Source organism: Canis lupus, chromosome 9 (genome assembly GCF_003254725.2).
Source record: "Canis lupus dingo isolate Sandy chromosome 9, ASM325472v2, whole genome shotgun sequence".
NCBI classification, from domain to species: Eukaryota; Metazoa; Chordata; class Mammalia; order Carnivora; family Canidae; genus Canis; species Canis lupus.
Window position 1 is genome coordinate 48,208,764 of NC_064251.1, and position 22,378 is coordinate 48,231,141.

General features: G+C 50.5%; 2 protein-coding genes and 1 long non-coding RNA gene across 11 annotated transcripts in view; 1 reads left to right on the forward strand and 2 right to left on the reverse strand.

Annotated features, from left to right (window-relative positions):
• RAP1GAP2 (RAP1 GTPase activating protein 2) overlaps nt 1-8,418 on the forward strand; it is a 222,545-nt gene extending 214,127 nt beyond the window's left edge. For 8 of the 9 annotated variants that reach the window (XM_025476089.3, XM_025476091.3, XM_025476095.3 and 5 more), the window contains 4 exons: nt 119-245; nt 2,955-3,031; nt 3,439-3,477; nt 4,341-8,418. In XM_025476089.3, coding sequence (XP_025331874.1) covers nt 119-245; nt 2,955-3,031; nt 3,439-3,447 — 213 coding nt within the window. In that variant the 3' untranslated portion in view covers nt 3,448-3,477; nt 4,341-8,418. The remainder of the gene's footprint in view (nt 1-118; nt 246-2,954; nt 3,032-3,438; nt 3,478-4,340) is intronic. The other variant, XR_003147058.3, reaches the window with a different exon arrangement.
• Nucleotides 8,419-9,654: 1,236 nt separating this feature from the next.
• LOC125755765 (uncharacterized) lies at nt 9,655-16,528 on the reverse strand. The gene is made up of 2 exons (XR_007413060.1): nt 16,290-16,528; nt 9,655-10,521 (listed from the first exon to the last, which is right to left on the reverse strand). It is a non-coding gene; the product is annotated as an uncharacterized LOC125755765 (long non-coding RNA).
• Nucleotides 16,529-18,363: 1,835 nt separating this feature from the next.
• On the reverse strand, nt 18,364-19,122 carry LOC112677108 (glutathione S-transferase P-like). The gene has a single exon (XM_035720966.2). The coding sequence runs from the start codon at nt 19,078-19,080 to the stop codon at nt 18,448-18,450; it is 633 nt and encodes a 210-aa protein (XP_035576859.1). The 5' UTR covers nt 19,081-19,122; the 3' UTR covers nt 18,364-18,447.
• Between the last annotated feature and the right edge of the window lie 3,256 nt (nt 19,123-22,378).

Consider the following 22,378-nt stretch of genomic DNA (forward strand, 5'->3'; position numbering starts at 1 on the left):
GGGGCCGGTGACTACCCTGAGCTTGCAGGAGGCCTGGGTCAGGCCTGCCATGGCACAGGCGACCCTGTGGGACCGCTGAGGATGGAGCCAGCCTCACTCACCCGGCCTCTCTCCCCAGAGTAGCCAGCCGTCCACGACCTCGCCCTTCAAGCAGGAGGTGTTTGTGTACAGCCCGTCCCCGAGCAGCGAGAGCCCTGGCCTGGGGGCAGCTGCCACCCCCATCATCATGAGCCGGAGTCCTACAGGTCAGTGGGGTGTGGTGTGTGCCCTGTGGGTGGAGAGGGGTGCGGGGGCTGTATCCTGACCACTGCTCATGCCTCTGAGCCCCGTGTGCGCCCTGTGGCTGGGCGGGGGCACGGGGGCTGTATCCTGATCTCTGCTCATGGCCCATGAGCCCCCCCCCCCCCCCCCCCAGAAATCACATAGCTTGCACTCCAGCCCTTGAGCCCTACTAGCTCTCTTCATCTGTTCACCGGCATTAAGATGCCTGTGTTCTTATGGTCTCCTTACTCCTGGGGACACCAAGGCTCTGGAAGTTCAGTGGTCTGTCTGGTAGAGGAGTTGGGATTTGAAAGCAGAGGCTCATTTGCTGCACCCCATCCTTGATGCTGGGTCCTCTGCTGCAGGGATGGCTGTGACAGTGCAAGGGTACAAAGTGGACGCATGTTGCAGGGGGAGGGAACCACACTGGTTTCTTGGGCTACAGTTTGTGGAGGGGCCAGGTGTGAGAGGGCCCTGGGCTGGGGCTGCCGTGGAGACTCCTGCAAGCTGGGTGCTACCCTGCTGGTGAGAGGAGCCATTGAAAGGTCTTAGGGAGAGAAGTGCTATCTGTACTAGAGAAAGACTGTTCTGGTTGCCGTGGCTGACCGGGTGCACGGGATTGGTGGGGAGTAGACACAGGGAGGGAGATCAGTGAGAGGTCACAGTGGGCAGTGAGGGGTGGCTGGGCTGTGGATCAGGGAGGGTGCCTGGAGCAATAGAGAAGGATGTGGATTCAAGAGATGTCACGGAAGTAAAATCTTCATGGCTCAATAGTGAAGGCTCAGGAGGGCAGAGTCTGGGCCTTTGGGGGTTCTGTGCCCACTGCAGTCAGGTGGAGCAGGTGGCGGCAGCTCTGGGGAGAGGTGAAGGCTTGGGGCATGAGGGGAGCACCATCTGAGTGGCTGCACACACCAGGCGCTGGCAGGGCACCACTGGCACCCAGAAATCAGAGCCTTGCGGTCCGGCCCCCAAGGAGTGCAGCCCAGTGTGGAACCAAGTGCAGGATTGTGGGGCTTGGGTTCATATCCTTGATCTGCCGCTGACTGGTGATGCGACATTGGGCAGAGCCTTTCTGTACCTCGATTTCCCTGAGCAAAGACTGGAGGGAGGGGAATAGTTCCTACCTCACGTGGTTGGTTGTGTGAAGGTTAGATGAACTTAGAGTTGTAAGAGACTTAGAACTGTTAACCTAAATGTTAAATAACAGGAATAGAACAATAGTGCAGTTAATGGTGCTCCATCAGGGGGCTCCAATAGGCTGAGGCTGAGAAACTGTAGTCGCGTGATAGAAACCCAGAGGGAGCAGTTCCCATGCTTCCTTTCATCAGCGCCCCATGCTGGGCTGCTGCAGCGAGGGCTCTAATCCTGGCTGTGGCATGGACAGGGCCTCCTCCCAGAGCCTCAGTCTCCTCAGCTGTGAAGTAGGGTAGGAATGGAAATTCCCTGATATTTAAAAAATAAGGTTTAATTCAGTATTGAAGGAATGAATGAAAGAATCTGTAACCAAGCCTGGCCTCTACTTGGTATTAAATACCAAAGTAAATAAGGTTTAAAAAATACAGATTTTTTAAAAGATTTTATTTATTCATGAGAGACACGGTGGGGGGGAGGGGGGTGCAGAAACATAGGCAGAGGGAGAAGCAGGCTCCCTGCAGGAAGCCTGATGCAGGACTCCATCCGGGACTCCGGGATCATGCCCTGAGCCAAAGGCAGATGCTCAACCGCTGAGCCACCCAGGCGTCCCAGTAAATAAGATTTTGAGTAGCAGGAGGTCTAGAGAGCATCTGCCACTTGCTGAAGATCACCCAGGGCATAAGGGGACCTTTAACGTGCCTGGTGACTCCCTTTGGTGCTTCTGGCACCACACCGTGTGCTTCTCTCTACCTGCTTTCCCTGCACACACGGCTTAGCCCTGGGGCCACCTCCTCTTCCCAGCCTCCTCTTCCTAGCCTCCTGTCTCATGGGAACTTCCCAGTTCCAACTACAATGCATTTTCAAATTTCATCGCCATATATATTTCTCCTTTTCTTTTTAAAGATTTTATTTATTTGGTAGATAGAGTGAGCAGGAGGGGCAGAAGCAGACTCTCCACTGAGCAGGGAGCCTAATGTAGGGCTTGATCCCAGGACCCTGAGATCATGACCTGTGCGGAAGGCAGATGCCTAACCAATTGAGCCACACAGGTGCCCCAAATTTCATCTGTATTTTTAATGTTTCCTTCATTAGTTTAAGCCTAGACAACAAAACTATAGGTCAGGCCCTGAGTTTGTAGCATCCACTGATTTCTGAAGTGTACATGCTCTACCATAGCTGAGCTCAGGCCAGCAGTGTGCTGTGGAGCCTGGAAGAGGCATCAGGCTCCACGGACATAAGTAACCCAAAGAGAGTAGATCATAGCAAAATGCAGTGAAATAATTGGGGAGCAAGGACTTTTGAGTATTTACGATCTTTGCTGAATATGATTTATTGAATTGTAAACTTCTATAATTTAATTTTTTAAAAAGTTCCTGGGTTCACCAACCAGCTTACATTTCTAAAAATTTCTAAGTTTAGGAGTTAGCTCTGACAAATTGCTGCAGGTCAGCTGGAAATGCCTAGTGGAGGAGGGGCCCCTTCCTCTGCCCTCCTGTAGCACCCATACCCCAAATTCATAGCCCTGGTGACCTCTGCATGGACACTTCTCTTTTTCCTAGATGCCAAAAGCAGAAACTCCCCGAGGTCAAATCTGAAATTCCGCTTTGATAAGCTCAGCCATGCCAGCTCTAGTGCGGTAAGGATCTAGGGGCAGGAGGGTGGTGGGGGGAGCCTCTTGCATCCCACATTCCAGCCTTCTCCAAGAGCCAGGTGTCCTTCTTGGGGGCCAAAGGAAGGGGGTACTTCCCACATCCTGCTGGGGGAAGGACCACTCTGGTCAGATTTGGGGGTGATGCTATAATCCCCATATGGTACAGGCATCAGCCTAGGGGATGCCAGCCAGCCACCTGTGCCATACCTGCTGTGTTGGAGTCACAGCTTTGGACATGTGCAGGTGTGCGCTGGGAACTCTTGGCTCCTGGGGCCTCGGGTCCCTTCCTTAGCTCACCAAGGAGTTGAGAGCTGAGTACACAGAGGCTGCAGCCAGTGGAGATTATGTTGTTTAGTTAGTTAACACTCTTCTATGGGTTTTTCTTGAAACAGGGTCACTAATGTGAAAGAGGAGTCCTTCGCTTGTCAAAGGTGGGTCAAGGGTTTGTCCTGTTGTGACCATGAGGGAAGGTGTGTCTGCTTAAGATCAGGGTGCTAGTGGCCTGATAACCTGGGAATGGCCAGTTGGGGAGGGCCACTCACCTCTTCCCTGAAGCCTCTGTGATGGGGCTTGGGTCTGGACAGAAGAAGACTGCTGACAGCCTGGGGCGCGGATGGGAAGGGTTGCCCAATAGGATTGGGCCAGGCTTACTGAGTTGGTCTCCATGCCCTAGGAGGAGCCTGGTTCAGCAGGCAGAGGGGCAGGAGCCCAGAGCCACACCCCCCACCCCACACAGAGGGTTCCTCAGTCTGTCCCCTTGCCAACCTGTCCTTGGTAGTCTTTCCCTCCTTGTGTGTTTGGCCAGGGCTCTGGGCTGAAATGTGTCCTCCCTGCACGTTCAGAGATGCCCCAGCCCCCTGGACACTGTGTGGGATGACCCGAGGGAGGACTTCTGGTCCTGGCCTCAGGTGAGGGAGTGTCCAGTTTTCATCAGAGTGGGGCATGGGTCCAGTTAGCCACCCCTGGGGCTGGACCCTCCTGCTGTGGAGCCCTGTGGCACTGGGGGAACCACACAGGGCCAGAGTTCTGTCTACTTCATATAAACCTGATGTGTGAAAAAGCAGAAGAGACTGTGGGAATTCTGACGCTCACCTTCACCCCCATTGTGCACTTCAGATGCCTCTGCTCACCAAGTCAGTGTTTATGGCCAGCCTCTTATGCTGCCTCATGTCTGGCACGCTTGTACTTGGTGTCTCCTGTCCCAAGCACCTTCAGGAGGTATAGCCGCGGCCACCTGTTCTCCTTCCCTCCTCACCCAGCGTGTGCTCATCATCTCCCTCCTTCTCTCCTCCAGGGAAGTTCCGGTTCTGTCTGGGAGAAGGCTCCTATTCCAGCAGTTTGGGGGTGCCATCCACTACTCTGACCATCACAGGCCTGCTGCCCCGGCCACCTGCCCACCACTGTCCCAGTGTCCCAGTTTGGCCACACTCCTGCCTGTCCCCTTGCCAAGACACTCTGCGAGCACTTCTTCTCTGGCCAAGGCCTCGTTACACCGGCCTGCCCCTGCTCTGACCGCCCTATGTTATGAGTGTCTGGGTCATTTGTCATCTCATTCTGTGTGCAAAGGAGAGTTGGGCAAGGGGAGGATCCAGGTCGTGGGGATTTGGTCAGGGCCTAGAGAGGCAGAGAAATTGGTGAGGTGGGGAGTGGAGGCCGTCGGCAGGATGCCACACCCGGGGAGGGGCAGCCCTCTGTCCTGGATGAGGCAGGTCCAGCAAATACAGTAGGTGGGGGCCGAGGGACCACTTTTCCAGGAACCAAGATTTGTAGCTGTCCTCCAAGATGTCATGGTAGAGATCAGGGTGTCGCCTCCACATTGTGCTTCTATTCTAGGAGCTTCCCTCTTGCCCATCCGCCCACCTCAGGCCCTGCTGCCTGTGTGTTGTGTGTGCCGCAGCTGACCAAGACAGCTGCGGTGTGTGGACGTGGCCCCGCACTCTTCCTCCATGGCAGCCTGGTGGTGTTGCTGTGGGAGGAGCCCTGGGCCCGGCTCTCCCCTCGGAGGGATGTTTGCCCCAAGAAGGGGTAGGCAGCCTCCAGCAAGAAGGAATCCAGAAAGAGCAAGCTGGTGAGCTGTGCTCTGGGGCCTTGGCTGAGGAAGACCTTTGGGCGGCGGGCTGGGGTGGGATGCAAGTCCCCACTGATATGAAGGCTCGTGGAAGAGTTACTTCAGCCTACCACTGAAGTCAGAGCTGGGGGGGCGGGGGGGGATGACCCGTCTGCCTGGGTCGATGTGTGGATGCTAAATGTAGGCATGAGGAAGGAGCAACGTCCCTCTGTGGCTTCTGCTCCTGGCATCTGTGGAGGGCCCAGTGCTTCCTTGGGGGCTCTTTCCAGCTGCTATGCCCTTTGGCCTTGTTGGCACTTGGTCCCCTAGTCCCCTTCGACTGTGAGTCTGTAGGCAGTGGTCAGTTGGTGGGATTTTTACAACCTGGGCCCTAGCTGGATGCTGCCTGCCCCCTTGGCCAGAGCCAGCTCACTCTCCAGAGCAACCCCCCTTTGCCTGCTTGTCATCCATCCTTGTCTGCAGTGCAGAAAGTTGTTTGTACGGACTAGCCCTGGTGGAGGTTATGGCGGGTGTCCCCCCCCACGTAAAACTGAGAGACTGCAGAGCAGAGTGTTGCAGCTTGGGGTGCACATGGGGCCTCTGTGACCCAGGATAGCCAGGGGGCCTCGGGCCGGGCTCCTGCCTCAGTGAGCAGATGGTAAGGATTTCTACCAAATGTTTTATTTGCACTGGCACCTGGGCCCATCCTGAAGTCAGAGTGGTCTCACGTCCATGTTATACTTGTTTTTGACTATTGTGATCATTTGCCCACCGCTTTTGCCGTCAGCACAAAACCTTGATCCTTCATCTCTCACTCATGTGGACCTCGTGGGACCCTACTGGCAGGCTGGGTGGACCTCTCCCCTCACACTATTTGAGAAATATGTTTACTAGAATACTAGTCTGGCAAAATTTCTTCCAGTGAGGTCAACAAAGGTCTGTTTAGCTTTTATTAAACACCGTAGCAGCACTCACTGCTGGAATGAGGTCTGCAGATTTTGGCAGCATTCTGTTGGCTGGGTTTCTGAAGGAACTTGAAAGGTCAAACTGCAGTAAAAAAAAACAAAACAAAACAAAACAAAAAAACAACACACAACTATTCCAGGTTCTGGCTTGCTGCTTGGGTAGCTAGTATTTACAGCTGCTTGGTGATTGTGCTATGTTGGGTTAGGGTCTGGGGTCCTCTGGAGTTTCCAGGTTGTCCCACCCTGTTCTTCTTGGGAACTCCAGTGCCCCGGCTATTCCTACTGCAGCACTCGCCTCCTGGGAGGGCTCTGCCCCTGCCTCTGAGCCAGTGGCCAGGGATGCTGGGTGTGCCCAGCTACGGGCATGTTCTCTACAAAACAGACCTGAGAAGTGGTCTCTGCCTTCTGTGTGCTACCAGGGGTACACTGGGCACGGTCTGAAATGTCCCTCCCCCCGGGCCCTGTCTTTCTGTCTCTAGAAAGCCCAGCCCATCTATGGCTTCTAGAGTATACATGACCAAGTCCTAGGGCTGAGGGGGAGGAGGAGAACAGGGAGTGGGCAGTCTCCTCTCAGCCCTCTGGACCATGGGGCAGGCAGCTTGGAGCCCTGGAGGCTGCTTCCTCTACTTTCTCTTGCATCTGCTCTGTTCCAAAGTTTCCTTTTATTGCTGCGCCCAATCTTGGGGCTCAAAGATTTGCTCAAGTCTCCTTGGTCCCTGTGACCAGACTCATCCTGATGGTGCTCATGCTGGTATTTGAGACACTCTGCTTGTGACACTCTGGGAGGAGAAACTATACATGTCAGGCTCTGTAGGGCACTGTGTGCCTCTGCTCATTGGTGCTTAAGAGCAGATGAGATAGAAGATCTGAGCTAGAGTTTTTAGTGAATGGAAAATGATGAATGAATGAAAAGTGAGTGAAAAATATTCTGTGGTTCAGCCTTGTCGACATCATGTCAATGTCCAAGCTTTCTGGGACCCTTCGGACATCTAATCCATTCATATTCTCATCCAGCTGAGAAACCTCAGCCTCTGTGAGAGAAAAAAACTCGCGGGAGGTCTCACAGCCAACAAGTGGCAAAGCTGGGATTGGAACCCACAGCCCAGGGCCCTTCCTTTTACACCACTACACGGTTGGTTGAACGGGCGGCTGCATTTGCTGGGGCCCTGGGTTCCGGAGGAGCCAGGTTAGCTGGTGCCCGGGCACCGGCTGGGAGCTGTGCGCAGCAAGGTAGGGCCTCAGTCTCTCTTCATCAGGAGGGGTATGGGTTCAGATTCCCAATGAGGGCCCTGGGGTTTTGGGTGCTGCTTGAGCAAAACAAATGAGGAGGGAAGGAGATTTCAGAGCCGCAGTTCCTCAGCTCTGATCTGCGATGGGGGTGGAGGCCAGGGCAGAGGAGTTAGCCAACCCGCAGTTTCTCCTTAAGTTCAGAAGAAAAGAGGTAACAGAAAACTGTCCTGTTCTCCCCGGTCCTTAAACAAATGTAGTTAGCAAAAAGTATAGGCTGCTGTGCCGAAGCGCGACGAGAGCCAGTGTCACTTTCTTACCCTGACTGGTCAAGGTGCCAATGCAAACACTACCTTCTTCATTTGATTCTGAGTCAACAGAGACAGGCTGTTTTTGGGGAACAGCCAGGGGCCAGGTGGGTGGCTGGGTCCTGCTTGGGATGCACAGCTTCTCAAGCCTCTTGCTCGCTTTCTCCAAGGTGAGAGTGGGTCAGTGGGGTTTGCCAAGGCTGCCAAGGAACATTCTGTAAGCCCACTGTGTGTTTTACCACGAGCCCCTTGCCCACCCCAACCCACCTCTCCCTCCTTTCAGCCGGGCCGCCTGGCCCTTTGGGGGGACGGAGACCCCCCACTAGGGCCAAGGCCGGCAGAGCCCTGGTTGGTGAGAGGCTGTGGGGCAACCGCTCTGCCCTGGGGAAAGGGTGTTCGGCTGGAAGACTGGAATTGAAATGCCATCATCTTTGATTTTGTACTATTTCTACTTGGAACCGTCAGTTCCTCCTCGCTCCTTAGCATGTGTGCCAGCTCTTCCCTGTCATGGGCCTCACCCTTCCACACCCCCTGGGGCCTGACGCTCCAGTGTGAAGACGTTCCTCTGTGTGATAGAACCTGCGAGTGTAGCTTGGAAATGGTGATCCGTGTGGTGACTTTTCTTTTTTTCCTCTTCTTGAGGAGGTGATTTGTAGAACCCCGACTGCCTAGGTAATGTAAATACTGTACATTTAATTTATTGCTATGGTAGCACATTGTATTTGTTAATGTATAAAACAAATTCTAAAAGGTCGACAAATGTATATTTTGTTGCTTAAATGTGTCTTTGCAAAAATTGACAATAAATAACATATTTTGTGTCCATCCTTGTTCAGACTTTTTTGCTCAGGGCTTGGGGCCCTTTCATCTGAGGTTGAATCCTGGCAGCCCCCGTATCTACTGCCCGTAGATGTGTTACTGTGGCCTGAAGAGTGTTTTAAAATACTTGAATTAGTTGCCAGTATTTAGAAAACAGTTGATATTTAGAGCACAATTAAAATGAAAAAACAAAAACCCGACAAGAAATGTTCTATAAAATCTGAATTTTCTGCTTCTCTTAAAAAATCAGATGGTGGATCCACTCTGTGGGAGGGGCACAGATTGGGCCACGGTGCCTAGAGGCTACCCCTCTGGGAGACCTGAGCCACTGCAGACCCCACCCTTCTCTGTCCTTTACACCTGGAGCACTTCCTTCATTCCTGTTTGCTGGCCCCTGTAGGTATCTGAGTTTGAGGCCCCTGCTCTCCACTGATCTGTCTCCATCCTGTCAACTTTCTGTCTTCCGGCCACTCTGTCCGCATTCCCAAGTCCTCTCAAGGACTCATCTATGATTAAATGCCCTCTCTCCTACCCACCTTTGACTCCCAAATGGCTGTGTTCTTATGTACATTTTGCTTTACAATGTTTGGACGTAGGTTTGCAAATAATCTCTGTATTTTTCCCCCTTAAGAAATTTGAACACAAATTCAAATTTGGGATTGAATTGTGGGGCTTGGTTGTGTGATCTTGAGCAAGGTACTTCTCTGGGTTTGCATTTTCTTTTATGTATAATCAGAAAAATAATCTACAAGCAAAGCATGAGGATAAAGTCAGTTCATAATTGGGAAAGAACTTTGAAAAAAATCAGGTGTTAGTCAAGCACCAGGGGTTCAATAATAATTGTTATTATAATAACAGCAGCTGAGGGTTTTACTTACCATGCACTCAGTTCCATAACATGATGTACTAGTGCCTAAAAACCACAACACCAAGCAAAATTGCAAGTGCGGGCCTCTTGGGAAGTAGGGCTGAGGATACAACACTCAAAAGTGTTGTCAGTGATACATACAAATGAAAAAGTTATGGAAAGGGCAGCCCGGGTGGCTCAGCGGTTTAGCGCCGCCTTCAGTCCAGGGTGTGATCCTGGAGACCCGGGATCAAGTCCCATGTCAGGCTTCCTGCATGGAGCCTGCTTCTCCCTCTGCCTCTCTCTCTCTGTCTCTCATGAATAAATAAATAAATAAAAGTTATGGAAAGTGATAGCACGGTTTTACATATGTTAAATGATTAAGAAATAAATACTACAATCAATACAGCTTTTTACTTTGTAACAGACCTGAGGTTTGTGGACTGCAGCTTGCAGGTTCTTGGGAAGAGGTGGAATGAGAGTTCTCTGCAGTCAGACGGACAGTGGGATCCCCAGATGTGGCTGTGTGAGGCTCACAGTGCAAGGTGTGCTGGTGATCTGTGTGCTCCCACGCAGCTCCATGCAGCTGGGTGTGGTCTCCCGAGGTCACCTAGTACCTCTGGTGGATGAATCGCATGATCAGACATGCAGTTTGTGAAATCCTCCAATGCCCCCCTACTCTATTGATTGCGTTGGGTCAGATTTCCATTTTCTTTTTTTCTTTTTTTTAATTTTTTTAGATTTCCATTTTCAAAACAAGTGTTAGAGCAGGAGGACTGTACTATCTCATCTAGGCACCCAAGGGCCCCGTTGAGGCAGGTGCTATTACTGTCTTTATTTCACGTAGAGTCCGAGATTGCAGTTTGGAACCTAAATGTGATGCAGATTTGCCTGGACGTGCTGCCTTCGAGAGGAAGGTAAGCTTCGGACTGTGGGGTCTAGATGCCGCAAGACGCGCCCAGGACACTGCTCCAGCCGTCTCCTCCCGTTGCCCTGCCGGCTTGGAGGTGCTGGTGTGCAGCCCGCACCTGCAGCTTCCTGGGCCGCGGTCGCCGCACCCTGGCTGTGCGCTGCCTCACCGGAGCCCCGTTTCTCAGAGTTTCTGGTTCCGGCTCTTGAATCTCCAGGACAGCCAGTGAAGATGCATCTTTCACACCGTCTGCCCCGCCGGATTTGGCTGTTTCCGGGGTTCCAGGCTTCTTCCTTGAAGCTGGGGGATCGCCCGCTCCCCAGAGCCCTCGCAGAGGTGGGACGCTTTCTACCTGTGGGGCGAAGAGCCAGAGGCCCGAGCGGTGTTCGGGTGGGCCCGTTACTGTCCCTCCAAACCTCCAGACCTGCCCAGGCTCCGCGAGCTCACCCTTGGGGTCCTGGGTTTATGTGTCCCCCCCCCCCCCGCCCCGGATGGGGCCCAGTCCAGGTGGAGGCTCGTTCCCAGGATGCCTGAAACCTGTCTCCCCCACCTCGGCGTCCAGCAGCCCGGGGCAGTCATTGAATGTACGGGGGGCACAGGACACGCTTTCCTAAGGAGCCCGCTCAGGACATGCTCGGGGGTTCTTTCAATCTCGTCTTTCCAGTGCCTGCTGCGTCCAGTGGTGCTACCAGCTGTGCTTTGACCAGGCAGTCTTTGCCCTTCGGGCTTCGTGAAGGATGGGCCCTGTGGCCCAGTAACAACCCACACAGTCCAATTCCAGAACTTTGCTGCAGCTATCAGCTACGAAAACCGTTTCATTTCAGTTCAGACTCAGTCCTGTCTGATTGATTGAAATAAATTTTTTTTTTAAGATTTTATTTATTCATGAGAGACAGAGGCAGAGACGTAGGCAGAGGGAGAAGCAGACTCCCTGTGGGGAGCCCGATGTGGGACTCCATCCCGGGACCCGGGATCATGCCTTGAGCCAAAGGCAAACGCTCAACCACTGAGCCACCCAGGTGCCCCTGCACTCAATTTTATTTATTTTTATTTATTTATTCATGAGAGAGAGGGAAGCAGAGGGAGAAGCAGGCTCTTCGAGAGGAGCCCGGTGTGGGACTCAATCCTGGCACTCTGGGATCACTCCGGAGCCGAAGGCAGATGCTCAACCACTGAGCCATCCGCGCATCCTAGTCATGTCTGTTTTAAACTTCAAATCACATTCAATTCAAAGCCCCCTGCCCGCAGACCCTCCAGAAGAAGCTGGCCAGTGGGCCTGGAGTTTGGCTCAGGGTGTGGCAAGGGTGCCCCACTTGACCAAACTTCAGTCAGGCTCCTCTGAGCCCTCTGGTCACCGAGATGGTAACCTCAGCCTGTGTTTGGCAGGCCCAGCTCAGTTTTAGCAAAGAATCCTGCTAAACTGGCTTCTTGAGAAGTTCTGCACTCTTGGTATCCAGTTATGCTGTCCTCCGACCCCCACCCCACCTTGCTACCCCACCAGGTTTTTCCTAGCAATTTTCCATCCAATTCCTCATCCTGCTCATTGGCTGCAAGTCCCCAGCTGTCTCTTTCGTGTTTGATGTGGAGTTCAATCTCTGCCCCGTTGCAATAGTCTTGCATAAAGTCATCCTCGCCTGTTGAACTCTGGTGCAAGTTTTCTTTGACAAGAGGCTCATCTGTCCCCCACCCATTCCCCTCCTCTGCTCTTCCACACCAGCACTGCGGTGGGGGAGAGACCTACTTTGAGACTGCCCCTGAAAGAGTAACTCATGGGTGTTAGCATGGGTGCTCGGCAGAGCGGACCTGAGACAGGAAGGAAAAATAGAGTCAGGAAAGGCCCATGAGAGAAAATGGGGAGCTCTGTGCAGACAGCCGGGAGAGCTGACCCCACTGCAAACACGGGTCTGACCCGAGTGGAGGAGATGGGAGGGAGGGAGGTCGGGTGGCAGTATCTTTGGCATCAGTCCAGTTCTAAGAAAAGTTCAGCAAGGCCACTGGGGAGTCCACTAGCCAAGGTCATCCACCAGGGGAGTCCCACATATCACAAGAAGGAGCCCCAAATTACTACCCTTGCTGCACCCAGCCAGGGGGCAGGAGTGGCCTGTGGGAAGTCTGGCTTTGATATGAGCCATAGAACAGTGATGGATTTCAGAGTGTTGCACCCAGGACCACCAGGCAAGTATGCCCCGGCCACTGGAGACCTGCCACATGAACTTGCCCTAGTTTGGGTTGGTTACAGTTTATCATCATTTGTGGGTAGGTCCACATTAGTGGAGGGGGAGTGTGAACCTTCTCTTGGTATTCTTTAATACCAACCTTCCATTGGCTATTTTGCTTGTCAGGCATTCAAATGCTGCTGGGTTTTTTGTTTTGTTCTTAAATATTTTATTTATGTATTTTAAGGGAGAGAGCGCAAGCCAGGGGAGGGGCAGAGGGAGAGAGAATCTCAAGCAGCCTCCATGCTGAGTGTGGAGCCTGACGTGGAGCTCCATTTCATGACTCCAAGATCATGACCTGAGCTGAAATCAAGAGTCTGATGCCCAACGGACTGAGCCACCCATGTGCCCCCAAATGCTGGTGTTATGTCACAAGTCCCCTGCCATGAGAGATGGGGTTCAGGCTGGGCCCATTCCTCCCCTTCCTCAGTTCCTGCTTGAAGACATCTACCTACAGCCTTCAGTTAATGGTCCAAGAGCTTCAAGCCCTGCTACCAAGTTGGTTTCCACTCAATTCTCAGGCTGTTTTCTTATCCTCCTAATGCCAGCAGCTACCAACGTCTGCTGCTCTATGCCACATCCTAGCACTGTTTATCTTCACTCTGCATCTACCTTCTCCCTTCTCCAGACCCCTGTGGTCTTAGCAATGTTAAGAAAATCACCTCACCATGACCCGCTGGAGCATGAGGTTGGAGGCCCCTCAGTGTTGGAGGAATAGAGATGGATAAGTCAAATGCTCTCCCTCCTTCATGGAGCCAGTCCTCCTCTTAGATTAGAAGGAATGAGGTGGGGTGTGGGTTTCATAGCTGGTTCTCATGAAATGGTGCTTTCTGCAAGGCTGGTGAGGCTTCTTGGCTGGCTCCAGTGACTCCAGTGGTTCTCTGAATTTGAAATGTGAATTTGGTGGGCCACTGCTATGGCCCATTCAAGCATGTGCCCTCAAACTTTTAATGTTGCACCTTGTGTTCCCATGGTGGAGTAGGGGCCAAGGGTAGGCTGCCCCAAGACAGACCATTTTGGCACAAAGATTATTGTAAGCTCAAGGCAATCAAGACCCTACGGCTTAAGAGAAACTTTTGCCCCTCCCTTAACTACATAGAATAAGGGTTAACTCCCAGAATAAGGGTTATTGGCTGAGGTAAATTTATCTGAATGACCTATCTGTGCAGCGGGCCAAAAATCTGTTTGTTTTCTCATTGTCCCATGCAGTGCATTCCTTTCCTCAGAAGTCCCAGGCCTTCTCCTTAGCTCAGGATGACATGTAGAACTCATTTTGCCTAACTGACTGTCTTTGGAATTTCCATGCCTGTGTGGATTCCCCTTACATACACTATTAAATTTGATTTTCTCCCATTAACGTGTCTCATGTCAATTCGATTCTTAGTCCGGCTAGAAGGACCTTTGAAGGGGACACGAATCCTTGCTCCAGAGCAGTAGGCACTGTTTCTGGGAACCACGGTTAAGTTCCAGAGCTGAACTCTGAAATAATGGCTATGACACCTAAGGGCAGAGATCCTTGGAAGGGAACTTTTGATCTTTATTTCTGCAGGCAGAGGTAATACCTGCTGGAAACATCAGGGTCTCGAGGAACTTTGTGGAATGTTGCCCCTAACTTCAGCCCCTTCCGCTCTGGGAACAGGATACTGCTCCCATCTGGGGAAGACTTCTTCTCTAGCAGTTCAACTTTAGGATGCATAAAAATCACCTGGAGAGATTGTTAAAATGCAGATTGTTTGTTGGCAAATTGACTCCAATAAAAAATTAAAAAAAAAATGCAGATTGTAGGCGCCACTCCCAAGATAAGAATCCAAGTGGGCTGAGTGGGGCCCAGCAACCTTGCATTTTTAATGAGTACCATGAGTCTGATGCAGTGTTTTGCTTCAGGAACCACTGACCCAGTCTGCAGAGTCTGTGGATGCCTGTCCCCTACTATGGTGGCCTCAGGCCCAGTGAGAAAGAGGTAGGAACAGCGAGGGTGGGGGAGTTGGCTGATGCCCGTTCCACAACTAAGGAGATTGTCATTTTCACAAATGTGGGAGAAACGTCTGTCACAAGACATGGGATCTTGCAGGACAACGAAAGGGGATCACCAGCCAGGACAGAACAGAGGGTGCACATACACCATGAAGCTTGTAAAGAGTACTTTCCAATGAACGTGGATTGTGACCGTGTAAACAAGGGTGTCCTACAATGAGAAACACCAGATCAGATGAGCTTTATGCGGGAGGCAGGAGGAATTTGGTTAAAGAAAAATCAGATGCTGAGAAAATTGAAAATTAAATTAAACTTAAAAATTAAAATACAGCTAGAGCATCTTCCTCCAAACCCAAACACATGAAAGATGTGACTTGAGAGCCTAGAAACCTTATGGCAACCCGGGAACAAAGCGGAGCTTCTGGAAGCTGCTGGAGGTATGCCCCATCATCACCACAGATGATGTTAAAGGCAAAGTAATCTAGTAACTACTGTTGTGACCAAGATTGCGAATCCGAGAAACCACCGAGGAGCCGACACCGATGCAAGCGCACGAGAGTTTATTACAAGCTCGAGCTTGGGTCCAAGTATACCCGGCGCAGCGGAGCAGAGACTTGGACCTCGGAAGTGGGTTACAGCTGGGGTTTTTATAGGCTGGTCTAGGGGATTTTCAGAAGGGGTGGAGGAATTTCTCAAGTTCTGTTTACATTCTGATATGGGGCTTTCAAGGGCATTGAGCTCTGTTCTCATTCTAATATGGGACTTTCTACCACGGGCGTGGGCTCTGTTGTCTTTCTGACGTGGGATTCCCTGCCAAGGACATTGAGGACATTCTGCAGTTTTTCCCGTAAAGTTCAGCTCTTATTCACAGGGGCCTAAGATGGCTGTACTTGTGCTAATGCTAAACTTTAGGTGGGATGGCCTGGATTTTTCTCGGCCTCCACACTACGGTAGGTGAAGAATGTGGCTGCTGACCTGACTCCAACAGGTGGAATAGTTACACCAAGCAGCCCGCATATAAGGACCAATAAAACACGCTGCGGCATAAGCAGCCCCCCATCAAAGTGTTGTACGAATGATGATTAGACAGGAGTGAGACTGCGTCACGGAAGTGAGTGGTGCTTTATGCGAAAGATGGTAGAAAACCTGCCCAAATTATTAGATCCGATGGCTTGTACTAATCCCCTGCACGACAGCACATAAAAAATAGTAAGTATAAGACTGGCAAGGAAGTCTTTATAGCCCTGCTCTAAAATATCAATTCGTTGGTTTTACAAGAACTCAACACCCCTATGGAATCTGAGGAAACGTCCAAGGAAAGTGAACAGCGGGGCCCAGATGACATCCAGCCGCACTGCCTGAGTGCAGGAGTGACTCCAAAGGAAAAGGATTTTAACTTGTTTATTTATTCGCCCCAAGGAAGAGTGCTTCCGGAAACCGGGCAGGGTAAGATCGCCACAGGTGCAAACAACTGTAACTGCTTTCAACGACCCGGCAATGATAAAAATTATTATTAACTCAAGATTTTAATTCGGGGACTTCTCATTGCTGGCCTGTATTGACTAGGATGACTCTGTTGCAGGGCCTGGAGCCAGCTCAAGCTACTTGCAGCTGACCAAGAAAGGAGGCATTTATTAAAGAGACAGAGGTGGGATCCCTGGGTGGCGCAGCGGTTTGACACCTGCCTTTGGCCCAGGGCGCGATCCTGGAGACCCGGGATCGAATCCCACGTCGGGCTCCCGGTGCATGGAGCCTGCTTCTCCCTCTGCCTGTGTCTCTGCCTCTCTCTCTCTCTCTCTCTCTGTGACTATCATAAATAAATAAAAATAAAAAAATTAAAAATAAAAAGAGACAGAGGAGTCCCCCAGAATCAAATGACAGGGATGCAGCCGGGCCACGGGAAGGACAGCAAAGTCATCAGGCCTCTCACCTGTCTCTCGCCACCTTCTTTCCTCTGTGCAGCTCTGTGTTGTTGTTGTTGTTGTTTTCATCGTTCTAGGGTTGTAGGTCTTTTCCTGACGTATTTGTGATGGTTTTTTTGTTTAGCTTTATTCTTTCCTTGAAGACCAGCTGAGCTGGTCTCAGCACCGAGGTTTCCATTCACCGCTTAGACTGTGGAGTGGATTTAGGTCCTTTAAAGGTTTCCTCTGCCCGCTGGCGTGCTGTGACGCTTTATCAGTAGAGGGCGCAAGAGGCACAGCCGCAGGAAGGGTTTTGCTTCTGGTTCTGCAGCATGTGTTTGGCCAGCTCTAGAGGCTCCCTTGGCAGATCATTGCAGCACAGGCGCCTGCTTGGTTTCCAATGGGGGCCCTGCAGCCTGAGCAGCTCTCCCAGCACCGGGTCCCTGCCGTGCACACGGCTTCTCCAGAGCCCAGCTCCCGCAGTGCAGGACAGCCAGCAGCACCCGGTGGCCGGTGCCTTCTGGCAACAGCCTCTTCTTGCACCCTGTTGGTTCATAACCTTGGGAGTTTCCTGGGTGAAATCTGGGTATGAATATATTCCAACTCTGATCACAGTCAACTGTGGCTCAAATAGCATTTTTTAGGGCCCTTTTGGTCAGCAGTTTGGTGGGCTGCCTATGTAGTTTGATTCACAGAAAAAGAAGACCCATGTCCGGCGTTACTGATAGTGTGAGCCACAGGCTAGGCTTCTGGAGTCATATTGGGAATATTGATGAATTAAGAGCTCTAATCCTAGCTTGTTCTTTTTTCATGTACTGCTTTCAGACTTTTTAATTCACTCCCTAGAATGGTGATAATCCTGATGAGCTAGAAAGGGGCAGCTTGCTCATATACCTAATAGTTGGAGCAATTCTTTTGTTGGGCATATAAGTGGGTCCACTGTAGAAAGATATTAGGAGTCTGTCTCATGACTGGACACCATAGGTGTAGCAGAAGTCTAAGGCTGAAAAGACAATACGAAGTTGTGTGGGGAAAGTCTTCTGAATTACACTTGTGGCATTATCCTTAGATGTCAGTGTGGCTGTAGCTTTAGATATCTGACCTGGCTAGGGATGCCTGGGAGGCTTAGCGGTTTGGTGCCTGCCTTCGGCCGGGGGCGTGATCCTGGGGTCCCGGGATCTAGTCCCGCATCGGGCTCCCTGCATGGAGCCTGCTTCTCCCTCTGTGTCTCTGCCTCTCTCTCTGTCTCTCATGAATAAATAAATACAATCTTTAAAAATAAATAATAAATAAATAAATAAATAAATAAATAAATAAATAAATAAAAGAAATTTGACTTGGCTGTGCAGCAGACAGGAATAAGGAGATGGACTGGGGGTAGGAGATACCAGACCAGGATCCTCACCTTCTCCCCTCTTTCAATGGTGCATGGTTTTTTTTTTGTTGTTGTTGTTGTTTTGTATTTTTTTATTGGAGTTCGATTTGCCAACATATAGTATAACAACCAGTGCTCATCTCATCATGTGCCCCCCTCAGTGACCGTCACCCAGTCACCCCATCCCCCCACCCACCTCCCCGCCACTACTCCCCGTTTGCTTCCCAGAGTTAGGAGTCTCTCATGTTCCATCACCTCTCCGATTTTCCCACTCATTTTCTCTCCTTTCCCCTTGAATCCCTTTCACTATTTCTTATATTCCCTGAATGAATGAACCCATATGTTTGTCCTTCTCCGATTGACTTACTTCTCTCAGCATCATACCCTCCAGTTCCATCCACATTGAAGCAAATGGTGGGTATTTGTCGTTTCTAATGGCTGAGGAATATTCCATTGTATATACAGACAGTGGTGCATGTTCTATATAGGTACAGTGCACTTCAACAGGTCTGGCTTGCAGTAGGACAACAGGATTCCATTGGAGATTGGGTCATTCCCTTTCACTCAGTGGGGGGAAGTAATTCATCTATGCTGGTGGAATGTCTTATTGAGAATTCCAGTACATAATGCCTTTCCCAGTCATGATGGGGCTTGATGTTCTCAGTGGCATGACATGGTGAGACTCCGGGAAATGGCTGTCTTCCTCAACTTTTATTTATTTATTTATTTTTTTCTCACTTGAAAATTTTATTGGTCAGGGAGAAAGGAAGTCAGGCAGCCCCCCAGCTTCCCGTCCAGGGTTCCACAAGCTCTCACTGCTTCCCATTGCCATTGATGGGGCGGTTCACGTGCTCGGGGGACGACAGGAATGCCTTGAGCTTGGGTCTGGTGCTGAGGCGCGCCACATAGGCCGAGAGCAGGGGGAAGGAGTCCAGGCAGCTGGGGGCCAGGACCTGGTGAATCAGCAGCAAGTCCAGCAGGTTGTAGTCCGCGAAGGAGATCTGGTTTTCCACGATGAAGGCCTGGCCCCCCTCATTCTGGGACAACAGCGTTTCAAAAGGCTTCAGGTAACCTGGTAGTGCCTTCACATACTCCTCCTTTCCTGCCTCATAGTTAGTGTAGATGAGGAGGGCGTATTTGCAGCGGAGATCCTCCACACCATCGTTCACTACATCCAGCAAGGCCGCTTCCTGCTGGTCCTTCCCGTAGAGCCCAAGGGAGCGGCCCAGCTGTCTCAGGATGGCATTGGACTGGTACAGGGTGAGGTCTCCGTCCTGGAACTTGGGGAGCTGCCCGTACAGACAGGAGGCCTTGAGTGAGCCCTTCATCCAGGTCTCCATGGTCACCACCTCCTCCTTCCAGCTCTGGCCCTGGTCAGCCAGCAGCATGTGCATGGCCTCACAGCGCCCTCGAACAGGGAAGTAGATGATGGTGTAGGGTGGCATGGTTGCAGCGCGGGTGGCGGTGGCGGTGGCGGTGGCGGTGGTGGTGGCGGTGGCAGCGGCGGCGGCAGCAGAGCTCCTCAACTTTTATTTTTTAATTAAAAAAAGTTTTATTTATTTATTTGAGAGAGAGAGAGAGTGTGAGAGAGAACATGAAGTGGGGGCGTGGGGAGTGCAGAGGGAGCAGGAGAAGCAGGCTCCTCGCTGAGCAGGACCCAAAGATCATGACCTGAGCCAAAGGTAGACACTTAACCGACTGAGCCACCCAGGCACCCCTCCTTGACTTTTTAAAAAATAATATTGGTGTTCAATTTGCCAACATATGGTGTTCAATTTGCCAACATCCCTTGACTTTTATACGTTACACAAGGTATTGGTGCCCTGGCAGAAGGGTTCCTAGTTTGGCATACTGGGTAATAGGCCTTACTGGCTGATCATGGAAATGCCTGGGATAGTCCTTTAATCGACTTGGTCAGGTGGTTTTACTTGTTAGTAAATTAATCTGCTGCTTTAATATTTTTTTCTTCCTATCCTGCCACTTGCAGGTTATAGGGAAGCTGGGACTTCTATTTAATATCATGGTCTTTTGTCCACTCTCATATATCATGGCCTTTGAAGTGTGATCCCTGATCACCATCAATTTGATGAGAGTAGCTGTACATGGTGCTCAGCTTCTATAAGCCCCTGTTGGTGGAAGCCTGGTTTTCATAGCCATAGAGAAAAACTCAGATGAGGCCAGATATAGTATCCATGTGAACCAAGGCATATTTGGAATCCTCACTTGGAGGGAGGAGGCAAATGTAATCAATTTGCCAATCCTTCACCATTTGGGAACTCCAGCGGATGGTCACAGGCTCCTTTGGCAGTTGCCTTGAGGATTGTATAAAACACACAGGCTTTATTACTGCATTAACCAAACCACCGTATTTTAAGGGCAATCTGGCATCCTTGGTAATATGCCATTTAATCTGGATATTATGGTGGCCTCTCTATGTGTCCAATCTTTTGTATCTACTGCAGAGTTCGTTGCTAGGGCATTTTACCCAAGCTAGAACATCAGTTTCCTGATGGCCAGGAGAAGTTCAGCCCAGTGTCTGCTGGGGTTCATTTCTGTTTCCTCCAGATGGTGTCAGTGTTGGGCTGAAGAGCCTCCACACTCTCTGTGGGAGAGCTGCCCAACTAGATCCATGTGTACATCAGGCATCAGCAGTTTTCCTCATTCCCTCTTCATAGACTGCAGAGGCTGCCACAGGAATAGGGGTGAAGGCATTTGGAAGGTCTCTGTATTCCATAGGGTCTAGTAACACCCACATTTCTGGAGACAGTGGGTTGGTGGGCAGGGTACTCCTTTGTTGTGCATAGGCATGACACTTAAAGCAGGAATTTGACAGTGGAAGGAGCCTCGGTGTCCATCGAAAGATGAACGGATAAAGAAGATGTGGTCTATGTATACAATGAAATATTCCTCAGCCATCAGAAACGACAAATACCCACCATTTGCTTCGATGTGGATGGAACTGGAGGGTATTATGCTGAATGAAGTAAGTCAATCAGAGAAGGACAAACATTATATGGTCTCATTCATCTGGGGAATATAAAAATTAGTGAAAGGGAATAAAGGGAAAGGAGAGAAAATGAGTGAAAATATCAGTGAGGGAGACAGAACATGAGAGACACCTAACTCTGGGAAACGAACAAGGGGTAGTGGAAAGGGAGGTGGGTGGGGGGTTGGGGTGACTGGGTGATGGGCACTGAGGGGGGCACTTGGCGGGATGAGCACTGGGTGTTATGCTATATGTTGGCAAATTGAACTCCAATAAAAAAAATTAAAAAAAAAAGAGCAGGAGTTTGAGCCATGGCAGAAGTCGGTCCATGGAACATGTTCTCAACCCACCCCTTGATGGAAAGGGAAACTCTTCCCATGATACACTTTTTCTCCTTGAGACAGTCTACCTGAAGGAGCACTGTGCACATTGCTAGGAGCTGTTGCTCTGTGGAGGTATGTCAAGTTTTTGCCCCTTTTCAGAGCTAAGACCAAAATCCTAGAGGTATTTTCTCCTTCTGTTGTCTCCTGAATAGTGCCCAACCCATACATTCTAGAGTCACAGATACATCTAATTCAAATGGTAGTCCTGCTTCGGAGATGTCCAGAGCTTTAATCTATTTCACTGGAATTTTTGCCTTCTCAAAGGTGGCTTGCTGCTCTGATCACCTGTTTGTTTGCTTGTTTTTTCTGTCAAAAGGATAGAGGCACTGTGCCAGGTGGGAATAAAAGTCCTCCAAAACCCCCAATTCCCTACAAAGATTTGCATTTCTTCTATGTTCTCAGGGGTTGGATTGCCTTGTATCTTATCGATCACAGCTTCTGGGACAATATGCATCTTCCCTAACCAAACAAGTCCCGAAAACTTTATGGTGGTATCTGGGCCTTGAATTTTTTGTGAATTCATCTTTTCCCTTGCAGATGTTCCAGCAAAATCTTCAGGGTGTCCCACAGCAGAGATGAGTCTCCGCATATTAACATTACATGATTGACTAATGGGCCCACTTCAGTGTTGTGGGGAAGGAGGACAGGGTTGGGTCTCATGTTACCACCAGAGGACATACTGGAGGGCTGTGAGATAGCCCTGGAGAAGCACTTGGAAGGTCCATTGCTGCCCTTCCCATGTGAAGGCAAATTGATCTTGTGACTCAGTAGTGAGCAATATACTGAAAAAAGCATTTGCTAAATCCACTGGACTCTAGGACCATGGCCAAAGTATCTAAGGTGGTAGCAGTGTTGGGTGGCATTATCTTGTTCATCCATCGTCATCGGCCATGAACCATCTGGCTTTTTTATTGGTCACACCAAGCTGTTGGAAGTATGATGGAAAGCAAGTAATACCCATTTGGTGCATGCAGTTCTTGGAGTTTTCCTATTTCCTTATGCTCCCAGGCAATTTGTACTATTTGACAATTACCATTTTTCTCACAGGTGGTAGACTTACTATTCCCAGTTGGCCATTTTCCTTCAGTATGGGTTTGATTACTCTAACCCAGAGGTGGAATTCACTAGTGGAGGTTTGCAGAGCTTGACCTTGTAGAATATGCCCAATATATTCTATGGTACCAAAGAGATACTAATTCTCATGGTGGAGAACTCCTCATTTGCAGCGTCAAAGGGACTTTCTTGAGCATAATTATTTGACCTAACATTGATGGCTCTGAGGGGGGCTGAAAACTTCTGAGGGTTGCCATGAGTGAGAGTATACTCAGCTCCAATGTCATCCAGAGCCATCATCTTTTGTTTATTTCTGAGGGA

What these genes read in the sequence shown, in the direction of transcription:
- LOC112677108 (XM_035720966.2), bottom strand. Translation starts at nt 19,080, where the DNA reads ATGCCACCCTACACCATCATCTACTTCCCTGTTCGAGGGCGCTGTGAG.